At 42.9% G+C, this 25852-nt stretch overlaps 1 protein-coding gene across 1 annotated transcript in view; it reads left to right on the forward strand.

Annotated features, from left to right (window-relative positions):
* The window catches only part of MNAT1 (MNAT1 component of CDK activating kinase), a 130803-nt gene that overhangs the window by 82913 nt on the left and 22038 nt on the right, over nt 1–25852 (forward strand). The window contains exon 7 of the mRNA XM_080346108.1: nt 6283–6404. Coding sequence (XP_080202234.1) covers nt 6283–6404 — 122 coding nt within the window. The remainder of the gene's footprint in view (nt 1–6282; nt 6405–25852) is intronic.

Consider the following 25852-nt stretch of genomic DNA (forward strand, 5'->3'; position numbering starts at 1 on the left):
GTGGTCAGATTCTGTTTTGGATATCAACAGGAAAACTGAGGTTGATTTTGTTGGTTTGTGTCGGATCATTTGTTCTCCTTCTGTTTTGCTACTGGGCTATCCCCATAGCACTCCTCATAACTGAATAAAGAAATTAGTTTTATTGTTGGTTTTTAAGAGCAGAAGAAAGAGCGTTTGGTTTCAGATATTTAGGTCTTTGGGAAAGCCTCGCTGGCTCAGGAATTTTAGGCTAAGGAACGAAATTACGCGTTTTAATTTGACATTCTTCATGTTTGTTTAAAAAAGCTGTGGAAGACAGGGAGGGTAAAGGTTAAAATAATATTAACTGAGCCCTTCAAATCTACCAGTTTCATTCTCCTTTTCCTGAGTATTACTGTGGTCAAAGTAAGTGGTTAATCAGAATCAGAAAGCCATATTAGTTAGCATTGCTGGCATGGATTTGTCAATAGTGAACAGGGATGGTGGAGCTGGAAAAATAAAAGGTTCTTTGAGAAATTCTGCTAGCATGAAATCTTTCCAAAACCTGAATTCTGTTGTGAGCTTAACAGTAAAATTGTTCCCTAAGACCGCTTATACTGAAAAATTCAAGGAATTTATAGTTTTAACATTCACTTGAAAGTGTTTGGATAATGACACGCTGGGATGATGGTGGATCACAAAGGGTCTTTGTTAACCTTTCCATCATATGTGTACAATCGGAGCGATGCTCGGGGTGTGTTTAGCGGTGTCATGTCTTGGCATCCCCCCCATTCTTTTCCACTTAGCCCAGGCTGGCTGCTCTGAGTAGAGCGACCTGATGGCGAAAAGAGCTATATCCAAATAACATTGCTGCCAAATGATTTAATGAGACTTAACACATAAATATGACTGTTCTCCGGCGTGCGCTGTGTTCTGGTATCATGGTGATAGCAGACCTGAGCAAGTTCCTAAGCAGAGAGAAATGATAAAAGCAAAAAGATTTGCTGCGCATCATCTAGTCTGGCCACTTCTCGCACAGAATCCTGCTTTGTCTGAACAAGTTTTAATGACCCCAGTCTCTGGCTTCTGTCTCTTGCCTGGGGATGTTTTTGTGGCGTGGCTGTTCCTCCTCTTTCCCCTACTAGTGCATTTTTGGTGTCAGTCTCCTTTCTCCTCCTCCTTGGCACTTGAGAGATTTCGGAGGAGCCTGTCGGTTGTTGTTTCTTTTTGCTGCCGAGGGAAGGAGGTGGGGGGAGACAATGCTGTTCTGGAGACAGGGAAGGGGAGAGGAGACAGGATGGGGAGAAGTGTGAACGCTGCACCTTGAGCTGATATTTCTGGACTCCATGTGCTAAAATAGCCTCTTTCTGCTGGCAGGCAAATACTGAAATACCTGACGTTTGCCAAGAGTCCCTCCCCAAACCCCCCTGTGAAAGGTACACTGATGAACTATAATTTTGGTGCTCCAATAGCTACGATTTTTCCTAAAAGTACGTTGATTTTTGTTTAAAATAAGCTCCTTGTCACTGCAAGGGCAGCTCTTCCCTGTGTAGAATCAATGTCTGTTGGTTTTTTTTGTTAGTGCCATGTTGTATCACAGTCTGAAATAAAAATGGGCTACTGCTTTGGTTTCTTATTATTTAAACTGAGAGATGTCTTAAACTGTATAGCCAGGATAGTGAAAAGTAAATCAGCCAGTCAGTTTTATTTGTAATACAAAGACATCATTTAAACCCCTCTCCCACTTTAATCCTGTATTTCTCTTGTGTAAAACCATACGGTACATGAATGGAAAGTCATTTGCTCACAAATCCATTGCTGTGCTGTCTTTTACATAAACAAAGTCATAAGGATAAGCAAATGCCTTCCTTCTAATTAGCAGGGTGTTTTGTGGTTCCATGCATTCCAAAATGTAATAGACAGCGAGGGTGCCTGAAATAATCCCAGAGGGAAAACTCGTATGCCATGAGGATGGGGTGGTAGAGGAGGCAGGCAAATCTGTTGTCTGTGTTCTTGGAAGCCTTTTCTATCTCCGTTTGGATACTGTCAGCTTCTTTTACACAAACATTACAGCATCCAAGGGGAATTAGAAATACTTACCCATGACCACAATGTCAGACCTTGGGTTTGTCAGGAGAAAGCAATGCAAAAGCAGGATCTTGGACCCGCTGCTTTCATTTTTGTTTCCGCGTGCTGATAAATGCCTCCTAATGCTGGAAAGAGGTAAGGCTGGCTGTCCAGGTGGAATACAGGAAATTTAAAAATCTTACCTCATAGATATGAAATGTTTTTTGGATCTGTAAAAGTGCTGCGTAAGTACTAAGTAACAGCTATTGTCTCTTGTGATGTCTCTGAAGTTAGACAGCAGCTTCCCTTTTATACCAGTGTTTTATGAAGCGGCTGGGGAGCCCTCAGGACAGAGACAGAACTCTGATGCTACTGGTCAGATGGTTTTTAACTCAGATACAAGGTTCAATTTGCCCGATGTTATCTTCAACAATATTTTTTTTTGTAAATGCACCTTATTCCAACATTAGTTGAACTAGGAAAGACAATACTTTTCACTGCTAAGTTCTCATAGATTTTTACCCCAACCTTTTTGCAGAGATCTGTGCTGTACCCAGTGTGGTGACCACACTGTCATCTACTCAGGACTGAGCAGGTTGGAAGCCCATGAGCTCAGGAACCTGTCACAGGGGGGCACAGAATCATAGAATCACTTCTGTTGGAAGAGACCCTCAAGATCATTGAGTCCAACTGTAACCCAACTCTGGCACTAAACTATGTTCCTAAGAACCTCATCTACATGTCTTTTAAACACCTCCAGGGATGGTGACTCCACCACTGCCCTGGGCAGCCTGTTCCAATGCCTGACAGCCCTTTCCAGGAAGAATTTTTTCCTAATATCCAATCTGAACCTCCCCTGGTGCAACTTGAGGTAATTTCCTCTCATCCTATCACTTGTTCCTTGGGACTAGAGACCAACCCCCTCCATGCTCCAACTTCCTTTCAGGTAGTTGTAGAGAGTGATAAGGTCTCCCCTCAGCTCCTGTTCTCCAGGCTGAACCCCCTAGGTTCCTCAGCTGCTCCTCATCAGACTTGTTGCCAGGGCAGATACAGCCTGTTCATAGCCAGAACATCCACCCAGCTGGTGTGGTTGCATGGCTTGACCACATCTCAGCCACTTTCAGGTAGCATTATGTGTTGTAACTCTTATGCTTCCATCTAACCCTTTCCCCAATCAAGGCAGACTAAAACCCAGTTTTATAGGAAGGCCAGACAGCAGCTATAGGGCAGGAACAACTGCCAGTCGTGGCTTTTTTTTCCCCTGTTGCTCAGTGGAATGTGATTCATATTGCCAAAGCCTGTCAGCTAAAGTTGTGATTTTTGGGAAACGAAAACAAATGAGCTGTGTCATACAGCTGCACGATCTCCTGGAGGTGCAGATCCGGTGGCTGGAGACAGACCAGTGCATTTGTTTTGCCACACAAAAATACATCCTAATGCTTGCACTTGGCCCAGTATGTGGGTGAGAGACACATAGGAGAGAGCCAGTGCTTTGAAACCAATCTTGATGAACCCAAAATGAGCTGCCAGTATTTAATGGTGAAGATAATTAGCTATTGGAACAACTTACCTGGGGATGTGCCTGGACTTTTATGGTCTGAAATCTCTAAGTTGAGGTTGGAAGCCTTTCAAAAGAAGGTGCTTTGGCTGAGCTACCATTCCTTGGGCTTTGTCCAGGAACACAAAATACCCTGGCCTGTGCTGGACATGAGGTCAGACCAGCTCAAGGATGGACAGTTTCTATATGCTGCTCCTCTTCTGATGTTCTGCTCTCTGGGCCACCACAGAGTGTTGTTTTTGCGATGCTGCACCTCACAGAAAGGTCCTGGTGTGGCCTGTGACACACACACCAGTGCCCACCGTACAGGTGCCGTGCTGACCAGTCAGCCTCCCCACCATTAGGCAGAGCTCCCCCACAGTTACCAGTTGATTATCTGAGAGTAAACGACCATCGTGATCCCTTCTGACCTCTGGCACCTTGTGAACCCCACAAAGAGAAGAGGACAAAAGAAACGCTTCCATCCCGTCCTCCTGGGAGGCCCCAGACAGAGATGAGCATCTGTAGCAGCAAAAACGGTGGTGGGGAAAGAGGCTCGTGGTGAGCTCGGTCCATTTGTCAGGAGCCTTCTCGTGTCTCTTGGCCAACGTCGGCACAAGTTGCCCTCATTAAAAAAGTGTCAGGAATGCAGCAGTGGCAACCCCGCTAACAGCGAGCAGCTGTTCTGGTGATGCCCTCCGGAGATGTGGATCCTGCAATCTGAGCTGCTGCCTTTTTCCACACACAAGTAATTTCCCAAAATATTTATCGTAGTTTTGATCTTTGCCTGAAACTGAGTTTTCTTTTCTATGGCTGCGACAGCATCGCTCTGGATTTGGAAAGGCTGAGACTTTTCACTCACCAGAGGAGGGTGTACACATGGAGAGTGGTGTGTCTTTCCCTTCACTGTCGTTACAGACACACATATTGTTAAAACCTTAAATCTAAAAGTCTTATTTAAATATTAATCTCTTACAATGGGTGTAACATGCCTACATAAATGTAGTTATAAAGTATAATATTTTAATGAATTAGAATAGTTTGTAAACTGACAACATCTAGCAATATAAAAAGACCTTGCATTTGTATCTTAAAATATAATGAAGTAGCATTAGAGCTGAATTTTTAACCTTTATTTTCATACTTTTTTTTTCAATGTGTGGTTGCCTGCTTTGAATGTTGCAGCAACGGTTTGCGGCCCAGAAATAACAGTGTGCTAACCAGGGAAGTTGGAGTGACTCATGGCTGGCTTGAGAACTTTTCTTCACCATGTTTCGCCTTCAGGCGCCCGTCACCATAACAGGGTCGACAGCGGCCCCGTCGGGCTCCCGGGCAGTGCCGAAAAAGGCCAGAACTATCTGTTCTCATCGCACACCCGGAGAACGATTTCAGTGGAAAACTTGAGCTACTGATATTTCCATAGAGATCAGCCTAGATCCACGGTGGTACCTCTCAAGGGCTTATGCCTTCAGTTTTCTTGGCTATTTTCTGCAACTCTCTAAACAAAAATATCCATGCTCCAAATTCACAAAGCTCACTGTCCTCAGCCACAAATTTAATTAAGAGCTTTCCTCTTCTATTGACTTTTTTTTTTTGTCTTTAGTTAATTTTAAGCCGTTGTCCCAGGTTGGGAGCCTTTAGTTTGTCCTTGCGGGAGCAGACGCGTTCGAGTGGGGGAAGCTCAGCTCAGTGAGTGATCACTGGTGGGAGCTGGGGTTATACACTGTGGAAAGCTTCTCATCTCCTGTTGCAGACAAAATGTCTACAAAAACAATACTACTTCTTTCCCAAATTCCTGCATTTTGCAGATGTGAAGCTCAGTTTCTTGCAGGGGAAAGCCGGGCTGTTTTGGGGGAGCTCACAGCGCTCTGTCTTTTTGCTGCTGCTGCTAATTTTTGTGAGCACCGTAGAATACAGTAGAAAATTGAAACTGTGTGAAAGATCAACAAATCAGTGTAGAATGTCACGCAGCAACATCTGTTAAATTTGGCTCTATCTCATATCCTCCTGACCCCTCCTTTCCAGCCACAAGTCTCCTGTTTTGTGAGAGCTCGGAGTGATAGGGACTTGGGGGGGGGGGGCAGGGGAAAAAACATCGAGCTGTTTCTCAGTGGTCTGAAGGGCTTGCAAAAGTACCATCTGGAATGAAAGATTTTATGTTTGTGTGTTTTTTATATTTTTGGTTATGAAACAAATGGGAATTTGCTGAATGAATTAATTGTATTGCGTTGTAAAAGTCTGTCTTGAGAGCCATTATATACGGGAGCCTTACGAAGCCTGCAGAGAGAAATGAAAGCGGCTTTCCTTTCTAATTAGGGCTTTCAGGAAATCATTGATTACAGAATCAAATAGGGTTGCTCAGAGACATTTGTTTGATATTAACATCTGATAAACGAAATTTTTACCTAATAATAATTTTACTAGTGACACTGAGAGCAGCTGCGCTCTCTAATGGTAAATCTGCCTTCAATAAACTTACCCTGTTCCTCCTACCCGGTCCAAACAGTTATAGCTAATGTAACATTACTTCCAAACTGTAGGTCCCAGTAAAAAATTAAAATGATGAAGAAATTAATTATATAGTAGACAATATGTTCTAAGTGAGATGGTCTTTGTTCTGGACCAGGTTAATGGTATAAGCTTGTTCTTGCGCTGTGTTTTAAGAAAGACAAAACCTTGATTTGGTATGGATAATTTTTTCACCCTTTTTTTCTTCCCAGGGTCAGCATATTTCACTAGCTCCCATTCAAAAGCTGGAGGAAGCTTTGTATGAGTATCAGCCTCTGCAAGTGGAGACGTATGGACCGCAAGTTCCAGAGCTTGAAATGCTGGGAAGGCTGGGGTAAGTAACACAGCAAGTTCTAATGCCCATTTCATGGCGTGATAGCTGGGACTGTTACCATCTTCAGTGCCAGCACGTAGGGGTCTTTTCTTAAGAATCTTAATGAAATATTAGACTTCCTGCCCAACTAGCATTTTGTTTGGGTGAATAAGCTGAAATTTTTGGTCCTCTGGCCTTTATAGATCTATTGAGGGCCGGACTGGATTGCATTAGTATTTTTAAGGTTGTCCTTGGCAGTCGTAGCGAAGTAGCTGTTCATTTTCAGTTGCACGGTATTAAAAAATAAATAAATAAAAATCTGGGGCTTAATTTACCCAGCTGTAAGCCAGTGAAAATATTAAAGTTGGGCTGTTTGCCATGGAAAAGGGTAGATTTACTTGTCGACTGCTGTCTGCAGTCAAACTACGTTTGTGAGAAATGAAGCACAGAGCTTAACTTTGTCAAAAAATGTAACGCAGGGCCGGTCCAGCAGCTTGGCGGCATCGTGGGGCGCAGCCGCGTTTGGGAGGGATTTGGGGAGCCTGTTGTGCCTGGGAAGTCCAAAAGTGACGTGTCTGCTCTCTAGAGATGTGTTTGTAGCTGAAACACCAACTGAAAATGTGTAGCTACTGGGATAGTGAGTGTCACCCAACTCATCACAGCCTGAATTTCGAGGTTACCACCACTTGCAGAGGCTGGAGAATTGCATGGCGGAGTGAACGTACAGGCTGGCAAGGCAAGAAAGAGTTTCAAAAAATAACAGTTTGTGTTTGACTGTGCAATATGGGAAAACTGAAGCCACAAAGTACTGAACAAAGCTGAGACACTTTTAATATGCAGTTTTGGAGACCACTGAAATCCAAACAGGAATCCCATCTAGTTCACTGGTGCAGGAGAAATTGTATCTCATCCAGAAAATGATGGAGGTAGACTATTTTTTCAGTAAATAAGCAACCTAATGGTGCTTCAGAAATTATAAGGCTGTCTGGAATTGAGGGTGTTTCCATTTTTATTGTTTCTGTGTCCTCCTGATACCTGTAACTTTTACTATCTGATATCAGGCTTCTGAGACCAAATATTAATTAGCAGTTTAAACTTGGGCTGAGCCGGACTCAGCCTTCACCACCTTTTTGGATGGAGCACAGCTGTTTGAGGGGAGCTTTGGGACCCTCCCAGCCCTGAGCCTCATCACAAATGATAATGTTTGGGGGGGCAGAAAAAGGCGAATTTTGCAGGGAGGATTCCCTGTCCCTTCACCCATAAGGTGAGTTCTGGTGTCCAGATCCGTCGGGAACCCTGTGCCATCCGTGTCCATCCCATGGAATCACATGTAACACCATTTTGAAGGCCACGCAACACCTTGCAAAACAAAATGCTTTAAGTACTGCAGTTGGGTTGCAACTTCTGTGCGCGAGCGTATTTTAGAGCAGGGTTTGGACAATGTGTGTCACTTTACTCTGCTGAGTATAATGCGCCCCCAGGGTCGTTGGGCTCTGCTCTGGAGGTGATGAAAGAGTTCAGAGCTGGGGGTGCTGGGTGGCCGTGGTGGGTGGGTCGGTGGTGCCCACCAGAAGAGTCCTCCCGGGGCTGTTTGCAATTCCAAAACAAATACATCAATACTGTGGGTTCCCAGCTGGTACAACTCTAACCCAATTCCATGGGGTGCCTGAAATACCTTAAACCATGCAAGGCAAGGCTGTTGGTTTATATATTTGTGTTTCTGTGTTTATACGAACTCATGCGCATTTCCTGTTGATGATGAATGCTGCGCTCATGGGCCTCCCTCCCCGCTTTGGGGGTTTTCAGGCAGCTGCAAACAGCTGCCTGGGTGAGGCCAAAGAACTGGGCACAATGCTATCCAAGACTTTCAGTTTTCTCTTCATTTGGACTCACACAAGGACAGGTTAAATCTGAATTTTTAGTTATTTTGTTTTGTTTCTTCCTCTTTTCATGTTCTCGTTAATAGTTTTGCAGTCTGGCTATTTGTTGCTGCTAAATAGTTCCCTCGAATGTGCAGCCTGTTCTCATCTGGGTTTGTGGAGGCAGAATTATTGCAAAGACACTGCCAGCCTGGAGACTTGGAGTTTATTTCTGGTAGCATAATTTATGGGCTTTTTCTTTTAAGATACAGTTTATTACCTTCAAAACACTCAGTACAATTGGCTTTTTGAATATTCAAATCTTAACCTCTGCAAGACTCACTATAGGTTTCAGTATCAGTGTTACTTTTCTTTCTTAGTAAACTGCGGTAATGAAGGAAACAACAGTCAAGAAGGTTTCTAGCAATGAAGGAAACAACCGTCAAGAAGGTTTCTAGCAAAGAGCAAGAAAAAGGGCGAATCCCTAAGGGATTATTTAGAACATTTGTTAGGGATCTTTTATAATTACAAAAAAAAAGGCACATTTTAATGTGACTTGTATTATTTTCTCATTAAACTTTACAGAAAACTTTACATGCAGTCCAATAAACTCGAATCTGCGTTCTCCCACTGCTCTCTGTATGGATTTTGCATGTTTTGCAGAAAAGCAAACTTACGTTCAAACTGCTTCTATAAAGTTGTTTTTGGATTCTTGTGGGGCTGTAGATTTTCTTTGTACTGCAGAAAGAGATTAACATCCATATGATGCATTTTTTTGTTGCTGTTGTATTAAAAGTCTGAGAATAGCGAAGAAATTGATTTTCTTGACACAAATGATTGGTGTAATGTGCAGAGGTTTGTGTCCTTCAAGTTCCCACCTCCCACCCTTTTTTCTTTTTAATGAAGATTTTTTGAAGTAATGGAATTAGGCAATAATCCTGAATTTCACGGCTTTCTGGTAGCAATATCTCTTATGCTAACTTGTAGACAGCATTTAACCTTCTAGCAGGGGGAGCGAGGCTTTCTCAGAGGAGCCTCTGATGGAGGTTCCCTTGGCCACATGTCTATGAGGTTCCTGCAGAGAAGTCGCTGTGGCCAATGGTCGCATGAATACTCATTGAATGAACCAAGTTGGTGCTGGTTTGTTCTGGGTGGTGAAGATGACTCTGGGTGTTGAGCCGATGAGGCCAACTCCTCCCTGTCTCAGCTGTTACATGGAAACATCACTTGGAAGGAAGAAGTGGAGAAGACATGGATGAGAGCATCTCCCAAACCTTGCAGTGGTGTCCTGGGAGAAGAGTGGGGTCTTGGATGGCTGTAACATACCCATCCTGGAGACAAACTCAGGGTTGATAGTCCTGGGTCTATGTGACTTGGTCACTACTCTAAATTTGATGTGTTCAGTGATGCGTGTTGGGAAATAGTTGGTTTCTGGGTGGAGTCGAAGGCAACCTGCTGATGGGACTTGCGCTTGGAGTTGTCTTATCAAAGGCCATACTGGTACTTCTGTCATCACCAAAAACAGTTGGGTTGGTGTAGTTTGGCTAAAGTGAAGTGTCAGCTTTTGGTTCAAATCAATCCAAATCCATTGAACTGCCCAAGTCATTGCAAGGCTGGGATCTACCGTGGCTTTTGGGGAGGAGAGCTGGGTGGTGGAGAGACGGACCAAGAGCGCCTGGCTGCTTGGGCTTTCACTGATATTACTTTGTGGTTTTCTCGGAGGATCAGAAAAGGCCTGTCTTTTGGGGGTTTTTTGTCTCTTTTTTCCCTTGTGTTTTAGCTGAGCACACTGAAATCGTGTGGTTAGAGGTCTGGATCTTTCTTACTGCAAAACAAAAGAAAGGGAAAATATAATAAGGTGGCATGCCAAGTACTGAAAGACCAAAACAGGATGGGGATGGAAATTAGATTGTTGTTTTTAAAATGTATGTTTGCTATGTAGTTTTGAAAGCAATTCTTTGGAGAGAGAGTGGTCAGGCATTGGAATGGCTGCCCAGGGAGGTGCTGGACTCACCGTTCCTGGAGGTTTTTAAGCTGAGATTGGACATGGCATTTAGTGCCATGATCTAGTCAATGGACTGGGGTTGGACTAAGGGTTGGACTTGATGATCTCTGAGGTCTTTTCCAACCCAGTCGATTCTGTGATTCTGTGTGTGATTAAAAAACAAAAAAGAAAAACTCTGGAGGTCCTGAAGAATGTAAAGACATTTTTGGTGTTAAGTGTAAGTATGTACAGCTACAGGGGCGGCCACACCGTGTTTGCACACCAAGTATTTACAGCTGTGGAAGAGCCATACACAAGCTACTTAAAAACTGACTATGAATTGAAAGTCTGCTTCTGTGATTAACATTTTGGGTAAAGATGTGTGAACTTCATGTCTCAAAGTTTAGAAACAGTCCCTTGTAATCCAAAGTGGATCGTACTCTTAGCAGAGCACCAGTCCTATTCTCACCGTTCTCATGAAACAGAGGTGATTTACAAGTAAGATTAAAAATTTCTGTTTGCACTCCACTTAAAAATCCTCTGCCTTAACAGAGCACTTTTGTGTAGACCTTGTAATCAAGTCAAGCCTGGACTGCTTAAAATAACGTGTTTGTCTACTTAACTTAGGAGAGATACATCCTGAGTATATATACATAAAAATCCAGTTTGCTCTAAAAATCTTTGCTTTTCTTTAGGGAAAAATGTGACTTTCCTTTGATCCATCAACTTGTTTCTGTGTATAACCACACTGTTAGGAGCACTCCAGTTAATTAGTGTTTTGTTTAAATACGATGCAAAAATAAAACTTATTGGTGAACACTAATCTAATGAGGATAGGTAATATATTTTGTGAATTTAAAATGGCGTTTTGCTTAGATTTAACTTTTAAGAGTTGAGCCTAAATACTGGAGCAAAACCAAAGTGCCGTGGAAGTCTGTACCTACAACAAATGTGATTTAGTCCACTATGTTTTTTATAAAGAACAACTGGATTGATCCGTTTTCTTTTGTTCCTGGTATAGGACAGCGCAGTCATTTTAAACTTCGAATTAAGCCGAGGAGTTTGGATTTCATATCTACTAGAGCTTTGTTAGCATTTAATTTTTAACCTTCATTCAAAGTGGAAAATTTCTGCATATTTCTTTGTTGTACAGTGTTGTGGTGTAATTTGAAACACATGTAGAGTTCTGGCGCTTCATCTAGAAATGACTTGTGTAACTTCTTTGCTGTCAATCATAGTGATTTTTATTTTCATTAAGCGAGGCAATAGCGAGGATGCTCTCCACACTCTTCTTAAACCATAGTTGGTCTGATCTTCGACTGGATTAGTTTTTACTAAAACCATGTCAGTGTCTACATTGAGTTCAAGACAGTGAAATAACTGCGAATTGATTTGGAGTGGGTGACAGGAGCTCTGGGCTTTAAAAGTTGCAGCAGGTGATTTGTCACATCTGCTCTCTTTGCCACTGCGGCACGCAGATATTTCTCGAATCTCGGGAATGGAGAAAAGCCACAAATGAAGGGCTTATGTGATCTGCTTTGGCCCATTGATTTTGAACACTGGCTTCATTCTGCTCCTCTGAATAGAGTTTGGTTGCTCAATAAGCTCAGTCATCAGAGTCAAAAGATTGAGTAAGAGCAAGGAGAGCTTGGCTTGTTTGGAGAGCATGCAGAGAGCTGCACTCCTTGCAGGAATTCTCTTGCCTACCAAGGCATATGGTCCGAATTTCCCAGCGTCTCCTGTTGCAGGGCCCGATCCTCAGCAGCATTTCTGTCGGCCGCGGCGCGTTGGGAATCGGGGATCTAATGAATGGGAACTGGTGGGTGAGAAGTGATCATTGCTTTAATGACACAGCTCCGTTTGCACACAACCTTTTAAAGGAAATATTTGTAGCTCATTGTATCTTGAATAATTGAATAAAAACCTGTGTATGACACTAGAAGTACTAGGTGGGGACATTTTGTTGGGATAATGAATATGGCCAAGCGTGCTGTATTTTTCAAGGTGGGATGTAACAAGGTAATAGAACCATGTGTAAACTGTGTTCATTTCATTTGATATAGAAACTCCCTTGCGTTGCTTTAGCATCTTCCAGAAATTCTACAGGCTTCGTCATAGGATTTTGGAAGGAGGCAAATTTAATATAGGGGAGGTAGATTAGCACCGTTTTTTCCAGCTGAATGAAAACTGAGGAGCACAGCCCCTAGTAAGTCTGAAATCTTACTGTTTAAGAAATCAGCTTTCTGGCAAAAACGTCTATGAACATTTCAAACGACACCCTGTGGTATATGGTGTTTTGCATGGAGCTCTTCTGTCAAGGTCATTAGCAATCGAATATATTAAAAAGGGGACTTGCTTATGAAACGGAGAGTTTTGCTTCCTGCCCGCCCACCTGTGGGTACAGTGTGGGTTCTGTAACTGTAAAAGGTCTCGGGAGGGTTATAAAAGCAGAGAATATGGAAAATATATAAAGAAACAAAGAAGGAAGCCTGCATACACCATGTAAAGTTGGCTGTAGTTGTATAGGCACCACTAAATTAACCTCAAAAGCTGGCCATGACAGCAGAATGTCCGTAGTAATTGTTTTTGTTGGCGTGTGGCTTCAAAATTAACTCATCGATCTAACACGAGTCTCTGTACTCAGAATACCGGTCTGGTAATGTTTTTTTACTTTTTTTTTCATGTGATCATGGAAAAAATATGTTTCTGCTCGAAGCAGTTGTCAAACAAGCTTCTTTCATCGACAATCAGACACAGGGCAGCTGAGTAAGGCTGTTTAGTCTAGAATAAATACTCGAGAGATTACAAGGTCGCTGTAGGAAATGTAATTATACCATTTATTCCAGAATAGTCTTTTTGTAGTGTGGCCTTGCAGAATACTAAATCATGCATTTATTAAAATACATGTAATATGAAGAGAAAAACATCAGGATATTAACATAAGGAACGGAGAATTGTCTGGCAAAGTGTACTGCAGGATTAACCAGTAAATATTTTAAATTGGGATGGTAATATTGGCTTTATTGTTGAGAATTGGTTGGAGGTGAAGCCTGAACTGTCCCTGCAGGTGTAGGGCAATGCTGCTGGGCAGGTGCTGTGTATTGGTGGGTATAGCGTGGCAGGATACATCCTGCAATTGTGGGGGCAAATGTTCTATTTTCTGCACTCTTTCGTGTCTCACCAAATCAAAGCCTTGTTACTACCAGCCACTTAAAAATATCTGATGGTCTGTGATGTGTGATAGCTCTTAGCTGTTGTTGAAAGCCCTTCTTTGCTTTCATCCTTCCCTTCATCCCCTGCACTGATATCGCTATTGATGTATGGTTCTCCTCTGACTTTGTGTGTCCTGCATTGGTTTAGAAAAAATATATTTTTGTAGAAGTTAATTTTTAGATCTGTTGCTTCTCTGAAATTAAATGGTAAGTTTGAGGTCAGTAGTTTTTATGCTCAGTGTTTCCTTTTTCTTTTTTCCTTCCTTGCTTCTCCTGCTCTCCCTGATTTTGCCATTTTTGTGCCTTTCTCCAACTCCTCAGCCAGATGTCTAATTTCATTGGGAATTGTGGGGTTGCCACAAGAAAAATGATATATTTTGCATGTGCAGGAGAGATCTTTCCTGCTTATGTCTTGCTTCAGCAACAGAAGGGCCTCAGTGTCCTCAGCTTTTGTAGTGGTTCCCAGGACGGAGCACCCAAATGATTTATTTAAGCCTGATGTGTTGGGCTACGGAGGTAGGAGCACCTTAGCAACGAGGAGCAGCGTCTGAGGGTGGTCATGGGGAATGTGGGAGCTCCTTGAATCACAGAATGTCAGGGGTTGGAAGGGACCTCAGAAGCTCATCCAGTCCAATCCCCCCACCGGAGCAGGAACACCCAGATGAGGTTACACAGGAAGATGTCCAGGCGGGTTGGAATGCCTGCAGAGAAGGAGACTCCACAACCTCTCTGGGCAGCCTGGGCCAGGCTCTGCCACCCTCACTGAGAAGAAGTTTCTTCTCATATTTAAATGGAACCTCCTGTGTTACAGTTTATACCCATTGCCCCTTGTCCTGTCATTGGTGTCACAGAGAAGAGCCTGGCTCCATCCTCCTGACACTCACTCTTTATATATTTATAAACATTAATGAGGTCACCCCTCAGTCTCCTCTCCAAGCTCAAGAGCCCCAAGCTCCCTCATCCTTTCCTCATATGGGAGATGCTCCACTTGCTTAATCGTCTTTGTCGCCCTGCTCCAGCAGTTCCCTGTCCTTCTGGAACTGAGGGGCCCAGAACTGGACACAACATTCCAGATGTGGTCTCACCAGGGGAGAGTAGAGGGGAAGGAGAACCTCTCTGACCTACTAACCACCCCCCTTCTAATCCAACCCAGGTACCATTGGCCTTCCTGGCCACAAGGGCCCAGTGCTGGCTCCTGGTCATCCTGCTGTCACCAAAGGTCCCCCAGGTCCCTTTCCGCTACACTGCTCTGTAATAGGTCATTCCCCAACTTATCCTGGAACCTGGGGTTGAGGACAACTGCTGAGAGGAAGAGCTCGTCCTCTTCATCAGCATCGAGTGTCACTCGTGCTTGGTATTATACTTGGCTGTGAGGAACGGCAGAGAGATGTCATGGCAAGAAGTCACTCCGAGGCAGTCCAGGCAAATGCTGTCACAGTTTTCTGAAGGGTTTGTCTGTACAGACATATCGTTTAAATTAGCTCCGATACAGTTGAAGTACAATGGTGAGGAGCATCCTGTTTTAAATTTGCCCTCTACGGCAGTTGTAAAAATCCATTTTAGTAAAAATACAAGAGGAAAGTCTGAAAAGGGGAAGAGAGTCTTCCTAGACCCTCTAACACTTGTTTCAAGAAAGGGAAGTTACATATAATGAAAATATTTAGACTGAGTGGGTGTTGAGGGTTTTGATTGTAGGGTGACAATAAAACCTTGGCAGATGTATTGTTAACCTCCTATCCCCCGCCTCTTCCCCCTTTGTCCCATCCCTCTCCCCCTTCCCACTCAGGACAGGCGATCAGGAGGCAAAGGAGGACAGAGAGAAGAGAGTTGGAAAAATTAAAAATGTTTTACTAATGCGATTAATAAGAATAGAGAAAATAATACAAAATATACAAAACCAATCTTGAAAGTCTCAGCAACTGCAGAGCCGGCACCCAAAGTCCTGGGTTGGACTCTGCAGCCAACCGGAGCTGGATTCAGTCTCTCACTAGGTCTCAGTTTGCACGGATGACTAGCAAGGTCCTCTCCTAATGTTGGCCATAAGCAGAAGGGAAAAAAGGGATGAGATCCTCATGATCTCCCATTTTATATGAAGTATTCATGTGAATGGAATGTTATACATAGTTGGTCAGTTTCTTGGCCACCTATTTCTCATTGCCCCTCTTGTGAGATGTCCATCCATGCTTATCAATAACTTCGCATTCCATTGCTATGTTTACCAAAACATGTATCTGGTTCTCCAGGAAAATGCAGCTCATATGAAGCTTTAGCTGACAGGCAAATTCACTAAAAGAGAAACTTGTTTTTTGACAAAACCAGGACAGTGGGACAGACAGCAAAATAGACCCCTGAAGAGGAAAATAAAGCCAGAAAATATGCATCTTCTTGACTATGACATTGATAGACATAGCCGTAAAGCAGTCTTCCAAATGAAAATTGTTTCCTCAGGTATCAAATGGCTGGAAAAGTGTCTTGCAAGTTCCTCAGAATGGCAGAGAGCAGCATGGGGGATTCTTGCTTGTGGCTTTATGCAGCTCCTCAAGCTGTTGCTCAGGATCCTTTAGCCCCCTTCAGATAGCTTTGTTGCAGCTTCATTCTTGTTGAATAGTATTTCTCACTGTGATCACGAATCAGCAACGTTTAAAGCTTCTCTGGGGAGTGCTGAAGGGGTAGGAGCGAGGGATCCCTTCACAGAGGAGCTTGCCATCTGCCCAAGTCAGTATTTCCATTCATAAATTTGATCCGGTGTGTGTAACTGATCTCACACCTGATGTGATGGATGGCAAGATTTTTAAGGGTTGGGCTGGTAGTCTCTGTTTTCTTATTTTGATAATGACCCTGATGTCCCCCAGATTAGATCATGCTGGAGGAACTTTTTGGAAAAGTGGAACTGGAGAACTTTCCTTAGAGGTAATATTAGTAGTGTCTGATCCCATGTGTTCATTTCTTTATTTTTTTCTCATTTCCTTTTTTTTAAAAAAAAAACAATGCAAGCCTTACACGCACAGAAGAATTGGAGTTTTTGTCTCCCTGCATTCTAGCAGACGGTGATTTGTTCATTGGTTGCAGACACGCTTTGTGGAGCAGCAGAGATTTTAGGGGTAACTAAGACCCTCGCTGCTGCATGAAAAAGTGTGGTTGGATGGGGAGGGGGACCCTTAGGGTGACTTGGTTGACAGGAAGTCTGCACTATCAGAGGCTCGAACAGCTCTGCTGGGAGGACAGGCTGAGAGAGTTGGGGTGTTCAGCTGGAGAAGAGAAGCTCTGGGGAGACCTTATTGTGGCCTTTCAGTGCTTAAAAGGGGCTGATAAGAAAGATGGGGACAGACTTCTTAGCAGGGCCTGTTGCAGTAGGACAAGGGGTGATGGTTTTAAACTCAAGGAGGGGAGAGTCAGGCTGGACATGAGGAAGAAATTTTTGACACTGAGAGTGGTGAAACACTGTCCCAGGTTGGCCAGAGAGGTGGTGGATGAACCATCCCTGGAGACATCCCAGGCCAGGCTGGACAGGGCTCTGAGCAACCTGAGCTGGTGAAGATGTCCCTGCTCATGGCAGGGGTGGCACTGGATGAGCTTTGATGGTCCCTTCCAACCCAAACCATTCTATGATTCTGTGATACGCTCACACCTTATTAGCCACCAGAGAAGCTGTGTGAGAGTGAGGCACCTCACAGATGTCCCGACTGCCCAAGGAAGGCTTCAGTGTGAGCTTGCAAGCCCCTGTAAGACCAAGCCACGGGAAGCCAGGCTGCATTAGTTCTCGTGCTCATGGCACTACTTAAGAAGAAAGGAGAGGACAATTGGAAGCTCTTTGGATGTTGGCTACTGGAAGATGTCCAAGGACAGGTGACGGGTTACTAGCTGAGGTGTGTTTTGTAGTTATATACTTGTGTATGTTGGGTCAAGGGGGTAAAAGAAGAACCTAAAGCTTTTGCATACAAATAAAACCCCAAAAAACGCAGCTGTTGTTAGCTTTGAGTGTTCCAAACCCCTTTTATTCATCATGAACACTAACAACATGAGGTGCTTTTAATTCAGAGTCTCTTTAATGCCAATATTTGCAGGGTGGGGATATAATCAATGAATTCTCTAAATACTACTCATTTATAAGCATCATTGCTTTCATTGCAACTCACCTCCTGTATCAAAGGATCGAGATGTCACCTGGTTGCCTGACACCCACACTAAGGTGGCTGGTGATGCCAAAGCTGGGTTGCGGTGCTGCCCGCACGATGCTTTGCCTGGACCAGTTCACCCACAGCAAGACCAGTGACCCAGCCCAGTTAGACCAGCACATCGCGTGGCAGCCCCTGCTCAGCTCAGGAAGCAGGAACTGGTCCCTGAAAGGACGGGGTTTGTGGAGATTGGTGGCACTAAACATACACCTACAGAGGCAATCGGTAATTCAGCCTTTTTGAGAACACATCCCTTCTTTTTCCTCTCTCTTGGGTTATGGACATAGCATGTTTTGTATCATGCTCTATGGCTTCGACTTGTTTTAATTTTTTGAATGGTGCTGCTTAGAGGGGTTTGTGGAAAGTACCTGCAATTAATTTGGTTGGCTGGAGATTATATATACACATTTAGGAGCTGATTTTCATGGCTTTGGTTTTAAAGCCTTGGTAATAGTTGGTTGAAAACTGTTCTAGGTAAACAAGCCGGGCGTCCAGAAAGAGTTGAGTTGTTCACTTCTCTCTCTTCCAAACTGAGGCATTCGAGTTAGGCCACATTTCTAGTAACAAAATGAGTTTTGAACAAAATCGAACTTCACAGGTGAACTATTGCTCAGTCTTGAAGGTAACGCCACCATATTTTTGTTTCTTTACCTAACCGGTATTAGATGTAACAACATAAATCCTTTCCAGTGGGAGAGAAGGGGAGATGGTTTTCATTTGCTCTAATTTCCTGCAAGACGTAGTTCTAAACAAGGCCCATATTTACACAAGACAATACAGTTTTACATGTACTAGTATATCCAGCACATTTTAAAATTGTTTAGCCAGCCCTCGGTATTAAATACCTTCACAATAAATGTGTTTAATAAAAGTAGATGAAGTTTGAAATAATTTTTGAATAATTTTACAGTAGAAACACCAGTTAAATCAACCCCATCGCAGTAATAAATGTCACAAAAACAATTAATTATACTTGCTTGCCCCTGCAAAATCAATTGTGTAACTGTTCTTCTAAAACTGACTTTTACATTACTAAATCCCAAACACTCCACTTCTGTAACTTGTCAGAATCAGGTTTTGGTTAATAGATATTTTCAGTGATGTAATGGGAACTTCTGGCGTGGAGTCAGAATATAATGGACTGTGATTAATGTTTTAATAAGCACTTTTCTTCTACTTATGATGCAGCAGTGAAATGGTTTCCTGCTTAGATTGATAGAACAGCAGGTGTGCGCACATACTTTTTTTTTCCTTTCAGTAAGAATAAGTTTTTCAGTTCTTCTGCTTGAAAAATGTTTTTCCTCGAGTCAAACGCTGATTTGGGGTTTTCAATTTGCTTGTTTTAAATGTAGCTTTCGCTGATATTTGTCATTTGGAAGTGGAGGGTGCCATGGAAAACTTTTCAGTACTTAACATAGTTGCTTTGCAAAAGAGGAAAATCATTAGTTTAAAAATAGTCTTTGATATATTGATGTTTTCTTCAGTGGAAGGATTTGTTTAAAAATAGTGTTAAAGCAATTCGAAAGTGCGCAAGAACAAAGTATGGTGTTGAAAATATTAGCAGATTGGATTTATTATTGAAGTTGACGTAATACACTTGCTACATGCTTGGTTACTTTTATACTGGAAGTTATTGTGTTTTTCTATATTTTAAGTATTTCTACCCAAAAAAAAAAGAAAAGGTCTCTTTTAGTCACTCATTTTAATACCCCACCAATCCAGATTAGTTGCAGGGGGAGATTTTTTTGGCTTATGGATCCAGTCAGCTGCTGGCCTCATGGAGAGGTGGTGTTTCTCCTAATATGCTGCTTAAGGTGAACATGCTCTCTATGCTCTTAATGCCCCAGTAATGTCAGGTGGTGGTTGCTCACTCGCTGTTCCTCTGTGTACCTGCAGAGCACCGGGACAACCTTCCGTCAAACCAAGTAGTCTCTTTTCTTACCTCCTTCTTTGTCCTTGTAGGCTGGATAGTACCAATGCATACGCCTGCAGTGAGAAGAGGGCAAACCCTGTTGAAAGAGGACATCCCATGTCTTGGCTATTGCTGGCATGTGTCCAGGCATCTCTGCTCTCTTATCACAAAAAGTTGGGTGAGCCTTTCTGGAAGGATAGAAAAGGTGCTGTGGTCATGGCTCCAATGGAGATGGAGTCTGTTGACACCAGCAGAGATTGAAGATAACGGGTAGTTTCTCCATATCTTTGTTCTTTCTCCTAAACCTGGGAATCTTACCGACTCCTCTGTTCTCAGGAGCATCAACCCATGCTTTAATTTTTCCATCAACTTTGGAAAAAATGCAGGTGTCAGCAATTTGTGGGTTTAATATTTATTGAAAGTTTCCCAAGAAAACTTTACACCACGGTTTTATGCCAACTCTGTGTACTGCAGTAGTATCTGCCATGCAGAGACAAGGTTCTTGTGTTTTTCCTTTGTTTGCTAGTGCCGCATTTGTGTAGTTCTCCCTTAAAAATATGCAGAAGGTGAGTTCTGGCTGCTGTCTTTATTTCCTGACTCTCTTCCAGAGTTCATGAGGAAATGCTTATGAATAAAGCCAAAAAAAAATCTACACCTCTTCTCCCCTTCCTGTCATTAGAAGGTTCCCTCGCTCTTCCTCCTCTTTTCACATTTAGGCCCTGATGGATTGGGCAGACTTCTTGCTCTGTGGTCATTGATTCTGTTAAGTGTCAAAAAGTATTCCAGAAATGGGAGAGAAGAGGAGATCTGCACTCTGAGGCCATCCCAAAACTTGGAAGCAGAAAGGCTCTGCTGTTCCAAACTCCATTCAGTGTACCGTTAATTTTTGGAATGAAAAGTCCCACAGATACTGAGTCTGCAAACAATTTGAAATATGGAAAGAAAGTCTTGCTTTTTTTTCCCCACTTGTTCCATGATGTAGGTGCATTCTGCTCTTTTTCTGACCAGAAGAAGGGCAAGTATTTGTGGAAAGGTGTGACTACAATAGGGGAGTTTGCTTTCAGGAGGCTGCTGTGAATGAGCAGTACCCTTCCTGAAGAGTCCAGCCCATAGGATGCTTATTCTTGATCCTCTGGCTTTCGTCTAAGAGCAGTCACTGGAGTTACTGTATTTGTGAAACTGCTTCTCTTGTTCTTGCTCACCCAGAAGTGATCTGTAGACTTTTAGCTCTACTGTATTCTCTCAATTTATCCAGCCCTTAAATGTGCTCGGAAAAGCACAGACCAGCAGCAGAACATAGGAAAGTGGTGGTGCCCAATACCACAAGCATCTGAGCAACCAGCAGTGCTGTAATAGCCGATACTAACCCTGGAGGGGACAGCAATGATAATTCAGTGCAACCGTGCTCCTCACCATTTTCCTGAGTTCTTGCAGCTAACGCTGCCGGACTCCTTCCCTGCCTTCTTGGGTTTGGCTCTCGTGTCAAAAAGCTGTTCTGAAAAATTCCCATTGAACCTGCTTGGGTGCTGAAGGCAGTGGGTTTAAAAATATATACAACCTCAACATAGGTCTAGTTCTTCTCCTATCCCCAGCAGAGGGGATTTATGATGGGAACAGGATTAGGCCTCCAGAAGTGCCTTTAATGTTCCAACCCTTGGGCAGTTTGTGTGGATACCGCTTTCTTTTGGAAGATGGATGTACTGTGTGCGCTCACAGTTATTTCCATATCATCGAGGTGTGTGCTCAGCGTGGCTCAGGGATGTTTGCAAATGGAGCAAAGGGATGCGGCTACTTGTGTGACAGAGAGCGGTGGTGAAGCCGCGTGTTAGTGCCGCAGGCTGCTTGTTGGTGCAATTGCCTGTCCAAGTTAGTAGGTATTTGGCAATACTGGGAGCTGTTGGCTGCTAGTTCACTTTCCTGTATTTCAAAACAGAAATACTGTGTCCAGCTCTGGAGGCCTCAGCACAGGACAGACATGGACCTGCTGGAGAGGGGCCAGAGGAGCCACAGAAATGATCCGAGGCTGGAACAGCTCTGCTGGGAGGACAGGCTGAGAGAGTTGAGGTGTTCAACTGGAGAAGAGAAGCTCCTTAGTGCGGCCTTTCAATACTTAAAACGGGCCGATAAGACAGAGGGGGACAGACTTTTTAGAACGGTGTGTTATGGTGGTTTTAAACTAGAAGAGGGAAGATTCAGGCTGGACATGAGAAATTTTTTACACTGAGAGTAGTGAAACACTGTCCCAAGTTGGCCAGAGAGGTGGTGGATGAACCATCCCTGGAGACATCCCAGGCCAGGCTGGACGGGGCTCTGAGCAACCTGAGCTGGTGAAGATGTCCCTGCTCATGGCAGGGGTGGCACTGGATGAGCTTTGAGGGTCCCTTCCCACCCAAATTATTCTGTGATTCTAAAAACTGGCACTATCTGGTAAGATCAACTGTCCATAGGTACTACAGCAGCAGGCTTTACAGGCTGTCTGCCCTGAGAATTTAAGATCAGAAAAGGGAAGAAAATCAATGTCTTTTCTTTTAATGCTATTTTGATCTTCTTAGAAAATCCCTTTGTGAACGGGACTATCAAATACACGAGATTTCAGTACTTGTATGTGGGTCCATTTCACGCCTTCCTCATGCATGTGTGCGCCTCTTTGCATGGGAGTGTGTAGAGTTCTGGAGCTCAGTGTCAGCATCTGCCCAGCAGCCCTGCTGGGGGTGACCAGGCTCTAGTCTGGACCTCCAGAGAGGAACCTGGTTTCCCCATTACTTTGGGTGAGCTTGGTAAGTCCAGTAACTTAAAATTTTTGAAATCTGTGGTAGTTACACATCAAAACTCCTTATAAGCCTGTCTGTTTATATATTTATTTTTCCATTGGTGCTTTGGTTTATTATCTGCAGAATACTAATACTTGTTTTTGAAATATCAGCATTAGGTTCTGGGAGATACTTGCTACTTACACTAGAGAGGACCACGTCAGCTGGAGTCGCTGGGTTGAGGTGACTACTGGTATTTCAGGCTGCTTTGAAGGACGGTTATTTGCGACAAATCCCAGAGTTTTTGTTGACTCATGACTTATATTTTGGTTTTATTCGGCACCTTTTTTTGTCCTTTCTTTGGGCTTCGACAGCTGAAACAGCATCATCTTGCCATACGGCATTTTCAGCTGAGTCTGGTGTTTGAAATGGCAACACTGCTGAATGTTGGTGACTTGTTTTTAGAACAGCGTTTCAGCTGCCAGTTTCCTTAAGAAAACAAAACCGGTATGCAAAGTAAGAAATACAAATAAAGGAGAGGCTTTGAAATACTCGTGATGTAAAAAAATAATAATCAAACTAAACAAAAATGGTTCAGAAGACACGCTAAATTTAGCAAAGTTTCTTGAAGTAATAGGAAAGTGACATTTAAACAAGCATATGTGCTCCTTGATTCCCTTCACCTTCTTTCCTACAGCCCACACATAAACTCATTGATTATATTGTCTCTTAAATGAGCTATTTCCAAAAACTTTGCTTTTCCTCTAGTAAAAGGTTTGGATGCTCCCAGAAGAGGAGCTCCCAAAAACTCTCTGCTTCCTTGCAAAGTGCTGAAGAATCTTTCTTCCAATACAAAAGGTGGGACTTGAGGCATCAAGAATAACCATTTCGAGGGTGTACTCTGTGCTGGAATGATATTATTATATACAGTGTGTATGTATGCATATATCATTATATATCATTTCACATTTACAGTGCAATAACTCCTTGTTGTTATTGCTGTTGTATTATTAGGTGTTTCTACAGGCATGTTGGTGCGTTGATTGTTTTAGCACCTCCAGCTGAAGATAAGTGTTTCGCCCCAGCAGAGACACACTAAAGCTCAGAGAACTTCCTGCAGGGAAAAAAAGCCCCCAAAACAGGTTGAATGTTGAATAGACAAAAGTAACATTTTCTAGAGCAACTAGTTGAATGAAGACTCTGTGGTGCTGGTTTTGATGAACTGTAGGCTCTGAATGGATGAAAAACATATATTAGTTTAGGATAATCAGACCAGGGGAGGAAAGGTGTTGGAAACACGGTGTTAATATAAAAGGAGCAGAGTTGCAAAGGACGAGACCACGTGGAGAGATGGAGCAGATCTGATTGTGTCAGAGTCCTCCACAGCCTTTAAGTCAGGTAGACTAAAATCCTCAAAGGCAGTTAAGCACCAAAATACCTTTGGAGTTTGGCTTCATATGTAAATCTTTTTAACCTCCCCGCTCCCCTGCTTGATATTACAGACGTAGCCAGAGCGCACGTTTTGTAAGTTTGCCACCATTATCTCGATGTTATTTCCAGTATTTATTAATGTATGTAGTGCTGTGCCTTGTGTGACCTGTGTTCTCTGCTCCGAGCTGCATGACCTTTGCTATTAAGCTGTCTCTAGTTGGAAGAAGTCTGTATTAATAAGTGCTACAGATTAGCCTGAGTAATTTATCTATTTCCCAGCCCCCTCGGATTTTTTGACAGCTGTGCGTTTTACAAGGAGTGACTTTTATATTTGCTTTTAAATCAGAGATGAAAGTTGTTGAGTATCCCTGGGATAAAATGAGATCCCTGCAGGGAAAATACCTCATCAGGTGATGAATCCCCATTTACACTTACTTCTTGAGATCTATCAGTGTAAATAGTGCTTCAATATTTTTTGATGAAGTACCTGTGAAACTAATTTGAATGTGGTCCTTTACGAAAAAAAACCCAATTACTACCTATTTTTGTTGTAAACCTAAAGATGAGCTTGATCTTTAAGTTTTTGTTGAGTCACTGAAGGATGTGTTAGTTCTTGGGGTGAAAGGGATCTTAGGGATCAAATCCGTAGCTCAGTGTGGAATATATTCAGCATTGGTGCAGTAAATGGACAGAGCAAATAGTGGGAGCTTTTGCACTCTAGTGCGATTAAAGGATAATAACTGATGCAAAAAGATAACTAACTGAGGAAGAAAAGCCACAGAATTCCTGTGAAAATACTACCAATTTTTTTTTTTCCCCTTAAAAAAATTGAATACACTTTTTTATATAAAAAGTCAGGAGTTTGCATCGATGCAGCTTTAACCTCTGTAAAGAGAGATGGGGAAATTGTGTAAAGCTACACCTGTTGTAAAGTGTATGTGAGGGCTACGTCTGAGGGCTCCTAGGGCAGCTTGCATGTTCTCCAGCTGACAGAACCTTTGTACTACAAGACGTTCTTGGGCACAAAGGGCATCCCGTTAGTCCATAGTAGATTTATGTGCTGAAACATTATTGAAGGAAACCTCCTTAGCACTGGTGTGGCAGATAATGCAATACTCCTGTGTAGCTTTTTAAAGTCAACTTAGCAGAGTGCTCGTCCTGCTGATGGGAGAAATCAATACGGCCCTTTGCTCTCTTCCCTTAAATCACGTGAGCAGCTTGTCAGATGTGATGTGCTGCGCTGGACAAACTCACCTGAAATTATTAGCAACTTGCTAGAAATTTAGCTTTATTCCATGAGTAATTTTATATGTCCAAACCTTCTTTCTCACCAGAATGTCAAGAGTACCTTTGGTGAGTAGAATAGAGCTTTTTACTTCAGGGTAGGTCCATGTTCATGCCCAAATAAAAGTTACTTTTAAAATTTTATTTTTAATTCTGTGATAGGCTCTTCTGTGCTGCTCAGGGACTTAAAAATGGAGAATTACAGATGTCCACAGAGACCCTGATGTTGTTTCCCACTTACGCATCCAGTGAGTGCTCCCAGTTCCCAGCCACCCTCTGGGAGAGCTGCCGTACTGGTCCCATTGCTTTTAAGAGTCAATTAAGATAAACCACATTTTGATGGAGTTTTTTGACACCTGCATTACCAACCACGCTGCTACCTGTTCATTTACATTTTAACATGAAGAACTGTATTAAGCACATTGGATACATTACCTTTCTCTGCTGCCCGTAATTTGGAGGTTTATACATTGATGTACAACAAACACAAAGATTAAATTGGGGCTAATGGGAAATGATTTTGGACTTAAGTTACAGTGACCATAAAACGTGATGAGCTCTGGCACTCGGTTTAATGCTGTCAAAGGGTGGCATGACATGTAATCTAATGGCATCCAATTGTATGGTGCGGCATAAAGCATTGATATTTTATGTAAGCTTAAAAAAGCAGACAAAAGCTTGGTTATAACATTGTGCTTGTGCACAAACATGCATATACCTGTTTACGTGGCTGTATGTTAAAGCAGTGGGCCACACTGTTTCTGAAATTCCTGTATTTCAGTGTTAACAGTATCACACAGTATCACAGTATGTTTGGGATTGGAAGGGACCTCAAAAGATCATCTAGTCCAGTCCCCCTGCT

Source organism: Nesoenas mayeri (genome assembly GCF_963082525.1).
Source record: "Nesoenas mayeri genome assembly, chromosome: 5".
Lineage (NCBI taxonomy): Eukaryota > Metazoa > Chordata > Aves > Columbiformes > Columbidae > Nesoenas > Nesoenas mayeri.